Source organism: Palaemon carinicauda, chromosome 21 (assembly GCF_036898095.1).
Source record: "Palaemon carinicauda isolate YSFRI2023 chromosome 21, ASM3689809v2, whole genome shotgun sequence".
Lineage (NCBI taxonomy): Eukaryota > Metazoa > Arthropoda > Malacostraca > Decapoda > Palaemonidae > Palaemon > Palaemon carinicauda.
Window position 1 is genome coordinate 11,203,891 of NC_090745.1, and position 7,500 is coordinate 11,211,390.

The window sequence follows — 7,500 nt, forward strand, 5'->3', positions numbered from 1 at the left end:
ATACTACCACTCCCGACTTCCTTTTGATCGGAAACTTTGTAATGAAACGTAATATTAATCGGATATTTTCCGTAAATATCTACTGTTCTCAGCCATATTTCAGTAAAATACAGGAGACCGCTATTTCTACCCTACTTTGTTATTATCATTTACGGGTTGGTGACCGTAATTACACTCCTTTAAGTCAATATATCCGTTTTTAAAACGGTAAATTCCTGGCAACATTTATTCCAGGATTTTTACAAGTTTTTTAATGCAAATTTTTTGTAATCCCTTATTGCGTAACATTTGCACCTATAGACAATAGTTTAGTTCACAATATATTGCAAAGGTCTTACTTCCTTTCCCCACTGCAACCTTTCTTTGATTAACCTACTTTCATCTTGTTCTCTATATTTCAAATTCCTATACAAACTGACCTGAATAGATTCCAGTAGCCAGAGTCAACTTAACAGTAACATGATTTGCAATTTATTGCAGCATCCAGCAATTATTTCCATTGTTCTAAAACCGTTTTTAGTTTGTAAACTGTCTCTACATACTGTCCTAATATAAAAGAGAGAGCAGTATTTTTAGTAATATACTTAATACCCTTTGTTCTATCTCTCTGAGCAGCATTTAAAATCATATAAAAATATACTAGTAAACAAAGCTTAGGTGGATTTTCTTATTTAAAGCTAACATCACATCTAACCTTTACCGATTTAAACAACTTATATAATATACATACAAAATATGTTTGAATTTATATATTCTTTTCCTAAAAAAAATGCAATAAAAGATCTAATTTAAGGATATATTACTAAAGACATAGCTCACTTGAAGAAGACTTACCAATATGAGTTGGATCTATTCAATGCCAAAGAAAGACTTAATTATGTTCTCATTTAATCAACCAGAACCAAAGAATCATACCCACATGAAATGAGAATGCTTTTCTCAGAACAAGAATGAAAAGATGTAGGCTATTAAGGTCTGAGACCATTAATGGGTGAACGGGTAAACTCGTGAAGGTCATGGACAAATAATTAAAAAAAAAAAAAAAAAAAAAAAAAAAAAAAAAAAAAAAAAAAAAAAAAAAAAAAAAAAAAAAAAAAACAGAAAATGGGAAACTGCAATCCTTAGAGACAACATTCAAAATATGTGGAAACACTGGGATGTTGACAGCAGCAAACATGTGCAGGATAAGTTAAGTAGTAAAGTTTTGATTTTGCTTTGAACAGGGCTTTGTGCAGGATGGACAATAAGGCTTGAGCCTCAATGATGAAATTCTCCAAAGATTGAAAAATGATGCAATTAGAAGAATGGCAGGCGTAGTAAAGATTACAGAGGTGACTGTCACGTCTGAGATGGAGTGGGCGCGTGTTGAGGATGGATGGTGGGGAGGGAGTGAAGAGTGTTAGGGGAAAACCTGTTATGGGGAGAAGATCGAGAGGGAGGCAGAGAATTAGATGGTGAGACAAGATGAAGGATGATATGGAGTGAAGAGGTTTAGTGAAAGAGAATGCCTTTGATAGATGGCATTGGAGAGGGCGCATCAAGCAACCGACCCTTTAATGTAGGGATAACAGTGTATTGTATAGAGAATTTTTCATTAGGGGGTTGGATATCGACAGGGAGGCAGAGAATCAAGTTATCGAGATGAGGTGAAGGATGATATGGAGAGAAGAGGCTTGGTGGAAGAGGATGCTTTTGATAGAGGGCGTTGGAATGGGCGCCACTTTAATGTAAGGATAACGATGGGAAGGAAAATTATCACGAAACTGCGTAAGGTAGGAAATATTACTCAGCATTACAGGGGAAGAATGCGAAGATAAAATTCTATCAAAGTGATTACTAAACCTTCGGAGAAAGACTTTCATTCCATGATTAAATTATGAAGTTTGGGAAAAAAACACTCGAGCGAGAAGTTGACGAAAGAAATTGATTAGCGGCACTACCAAGAAAAATAAAACGGATATAATCATTTTGCATTGAAGTTTTTGGGACAAGAAGTTGCAAGTATTAATTACTTGAAATGTGTTAGGACGTTAACAGAATATTTATGTAATACCGAAAATACTACTAATATTTTACTGGCTTGGAAAAGAAAAAGGCAAACAAAATGTTTTTTATAAAAAACATACCTATGTATATATAATACACACACATACACACATATACATATATATATATATGCATATATATACACACTATTATATATATATATATATATATATATATATATATATATATATATATATATATATATACAATATATATATATATATATATATATATATATATATATATATATATATATATATATATATATATATATATATATATATATATATATATATATATATATATATATATATATATATATATATATATATGTATATGTGTGTGTGTATGTATCTATCTATATACATATGTATATGTATATATATATGTATATATATATATATATATATATATATATATATATATATATATATATATATATATATATATATATATATATTAGTGGTAGTGATGGATAATAATTCGATTTTACTAGCAGTACCAACAAGAGACCCGAAAATAGGTCTTGGCTAAGTTGAAAGAGAATACAAAATCCTTTTGAAGTAAGCAGCAAATTGTATACCTGACTGTTTATCAACAGTGGTGGGTCAATGGCCAGGTGAAAAGGGACACAGGGCGACCAAATGTACCCCAAAGAATGCCCTTATTTCTATTTCTGCTTGATAAGAACATTATTCCACCTTTATCATTGATAACAGATGTAATGGGTTTGTCTTCTTCCAGAGAACTGAAGGAAAGTGGAAATATGTTTGATTGAACAAACAATAATAGTCTCTCCTATATGATAGAGCAAGTGTCTGGTATATATATACTGATATATATATATATATATATATATATATATATATATATATATATATATATATATATATATATATATATATATATATATATATATATATATATATATATATATATATATATATATATATATATATATATATATATATATATATATATATATATATATATATATATATATATATATATATATATATATATATATATATATATATACATATATATATATATATATATATATATATATATATATATATATATATATATATATATATATATATATATATAAATTTCCAGTCATGTTGAACGGCACTAATAGACGTAAAACAACTCGGAGGAGAGAGAGAGAGTAGTCATACCCTGCTGTGGTGGTGTACCCCGAAAGGTACACTTGGAAACCACAACTGCCGTGTTGTAATTAGAGAATGGGGAGAGGGGACGGGCTGAATCAGTCTGTGTGATTGTGTGTGCATATCTATCTATATATATTTGGATATAAAAGGGGAATTTTGAGCGAAGATGAAGAAAGCGATTCTGAATACTGCTTTTGAATATAGTCATTTAGAATAGTGACCATGAACGCTAATAAAGGTTAACCCGGGCGGACACCGGTAAAGGTTAACGCATGGAGATTTTATGTAGATGAATCCTGAACGTAAACGAAGGGATCGGTGGGATTGCATTACAAATGAGCTCTTTTAGATGAATTTTAGATAAGGAAATTTATGACCCCAAAAATGTGGAGTATAAAACGGTAAAATAATGACAAAAAAATGTAGAATTTAAAAAGGTAAAATAATGACAAAAACAAAGGATATAAAAAGGAAAAATAATGACAAAAATATGGAACTTAAAAAGGGACAATAATGACAAAAATGCCAAATATAAAAAAGGTAAAATAATAACAAAAAGTAGAATATTGAAAGGAAAAATAATGACAAAAATTTGGAATATAAAAAGGAAAAATTACAAAAAATGTGGAATATATAAAGATAAAGTAATGACAAAAAATGTGGAATATATAGAAAATAAAGACAAAAACTTTAACATAAAAAGGAAATTATTAGGAAATTTTAGAATACAAAAAGGAATATTCTGATAATAAATTAGGAATATAGCTAGTAAAATCAAATTTGGTATATAAAAGGGAAAATCATGCCAAAAATTTGGAGTATAAAAAGAAAAATTATAAAAAAATATAATGAAAAACGAAAAATAATACAAAATGTTGGAATATAAAAAAAAGAAAAAGAAAATGGAAAAGAAAGTCAAGTAGATAAGCAACACACAAGTTCACGAGGTCCGCGAAGAGATACGATCCAGAGTCTAATGACGGATGAATAATGAATAAGATATCAGTACCTGAAAAGATTAATGAGTTAATGAATGATTTCCAGGTTACCTCAAATGGAGGCAAGACTTCAAAGTAGATTTTGAATCGAGGCTTTGAATTTCAAATCAATTGCAACTAAAGACATAATTGATGGTAACGCCGAGAAATGACGAAGATTAGAGTGATTGATGGTAATAATGATAATTCAAATTGAGAAATAATTGATCATTCTTGGAATTTTAGTCATAAAGGCTAATCTATAGATTACTCTTAATTCTTTAGTGAATCAGAAAACAAAGGACATATGGTACAGACATTATTTTTATTAATCACATTAATGTTTTTGTAATCGTATATTTCCAATTAAGAATTTTGTCTGATAACTAAAATTTGAATAATAATAAGGAAAAATACTTGAGTAAAGCTCTCTCTCTCTCTCTCTCTCTCTCTCTCTCTCTCTCTCTCTCTCTTTAGCAACTCTCTGGTGGATATACGAGGTGCCTCACACTGAGGGACCTGGGGGAACCCAAACAAAAAATAAGGCAATAAGGCAATACACACACACACACACACACACACACACACACACACACACACACACACACATATATATATATATATATATATATATATATATATATATATATATACACATATATGTGTGTGTATATATACACATATATATAGTATATATATATATATATATATATATATATATATATATATATATATATATAAATATATATATATATATATATATATATATATATATATATATAAATATATATACACACATATATATATATATAGATATATATATATATATATATATATATATATATATATATATATATATATATATATATATATATATATATATGTATATGCAGTAACACACACACACACACACACACATATATATATATATATATATATATATATATATATATATATATATATATATATATATATATATATATATATGTATGTAAGTATGTATGTATGCATGCCTAAAAAATTCAAAATCAGATTGTCATGCTCTAAAATTATCATATTTTTACGACAAACAGAAAGAAAACATAAAAAAAAATACAGTAACCCAAATACAACAAGTAAACAAAGTGTTCTACTTACTGTATAGAGACTGTATCGGAATAAAGTATGCAAGGCAGCGCAAGCAACATTGACGAACTCCAGATGATAAGAATGAAGACTCTGGCCGTCGTCTTCGACATCCTTGGTTCCAGGGGCCTCACTATCGCTATGTACCTGCAAGAAAGAGCGAGAGAAAGAGAAAAAAGGATTTATTCGTTATCAGTTATATGGAGTCCTGCTGTCTGTGTTACTCCATGTGAAATTTCCCTTCACCATGAGATGTATGTATGTATGTATGTATACAACAACAAATGCATCCGTTTCTAATCCACTGCAGGAAAAAGGGCTCAACATATCAGGGGTTTGATCATTTCATCACCACACGCTAGCCACTGCAGATAAGTGATGGAGGGATGCTTTAGTCTGATCGCTCAGAAAACCAACCTAGTATGGGTGGCCCTGCGAAGTACAGCTTTGCTGATCATGGCGATATGGAAACCCTTTCACCACGTTAAGGTATCCCAACTCAGAACGAGATACACATACACACACATAAATGCATATATATATATACACACACACACACACACACACACACACATATATATATATATATATATATATATATGTATATATATATATATATATATATATATATATATATATATATATATATATAGTGTATGTGAGCATGTGTATATTCATACCATTGTAAACATGTGTGTGTGTGTGTGTATCTAGATCAATGACCTATCATCTCAAGGAACGAAAAACTGTTGTTTAAAAGGCCAGATTCCAGCAACTAGCAAGATCCAAGATTCAAGGGCAAGCAAGTTTATCGGGGAATGATATGAGACCCAGAACAAAAATGTCGGCCAATCAGCTGAAACTTTCACATGAACTGGTCAGTGGTGTAATTCCAGACAGATATGAACTGGACAATGAATTGGAGATATCCTCTCACGATGCAGCTATTCAGGCTAACGTTTTAATGCAGTAATTCCATAAAGAGATTGAATGAGATAGCAATGAATTCATGATTCAATCCAAGTGATTATTGTTTAAAGCTAATGACCAATATAGTTATCTTAGTGGGGATACCTTAACGTGGTGAAAGGGTAAAAAAAAATCCTTCAAAACAGAAGTGAATGACAAGAGGTGAACCCATACTATGTTGGATTGCTTCAGCGATCAGATTAAAATCTCCCACCATCACCAAACCGCACTGGCCAGCTTGGTGATTTAAACTGGCCAAACCCTAGGAATACAAACAGCTACATTTGTTGTTCCGCAACACACACACACACACACACACACACACACACACACACACATATATATATATATATATATATATATATATATATATATATATATATATATATATATATATATATATATATATATATATTATACACGGTAAACAGATCGTTTGCATCAATTATTAAATCTGGCTGAAGTATACAAATGTGTTTTTTCATATATTAGTGAGAATGCTTTTGAACACAATTTCTACGAGAAGAAAAATATAAACCCAGATTTAAGCCACAGACAGTATGACAATAAAATTGCAAAAAAACCAATGCCCTAGAAAACAATAAACTCCCTTGTAGATAAACCATTACCAAATGGCTTTGACAACTTCATGACATTTCAAGAAGGCCTAAAATAATTGATTTTCAAACGCGTTGTTTTTAAAAAAAAAAAAAAAAAAACAACGAAACAAAAGAGAAAAAGGGACTTGGAAATAGCAAAGGAGCAACGCTACCTATAACCCCAAACTTCTTCATGGCCCTGACAGCAAAACAGCCTTGACCTTCTGACCTGCAGTGTGGGTGGTCTCTGTGTTGGTGGTTGTGTGTGCGTATGTTTGGTTGTAATGTATATATATACATACATACACACATATATATATATATATATATATATATATATATATATATATATATATATATAAGTATATATATGTATGTATGTATGTATGTATGATATATATATATATATATATATATATATATATATATATATATATATATGCGCAGAGAGAGAGAGAGAGAGAGAGAGAGAGAGAGAGAGAGAGAGAGAGAGAGAGAGAGAGAGAGAGAGAGAGAGAGAGAGGCTAAGTCGAGGCAAATATTCATCGGCGTCATAAGTTGTTCAAAGAAAATAACTTTCATCTCAAAGAAACAAAGCTGTTAACCTCT

General features: G+C 29.9%; 1 protein-coding gene across 4 annotated transcripts in view; it reads right to left on the minus strand.

Moving 5' to 3' along the window:
• Positions 1-7,500, minus strand: part of LOC137614631 (tachykinin-like peptides receptor 86C) — a 566,255-nt gene that overhangs the window by 28,801 nt on the left and 529,954 nt on the right. For 3 of the 4 annotated variants that reach the window (XM_068344328.1, XM_068344329.1, XM_068344327.1), the window contains one exon: positions 5,336-5,470. The exons of the other annotated variant lie outside the window; for it this stretch is intronic. In XM_068344328.1, coding sequence (XP_068200429.1) covers positions 5,336-5,470 — 135 coding nt within the window. The remainder of the gene's footprint in view (positions 1-5,335; positions 5,471-7,500) is intronic. 4 annotated transcript variants of the gene reach the window in all.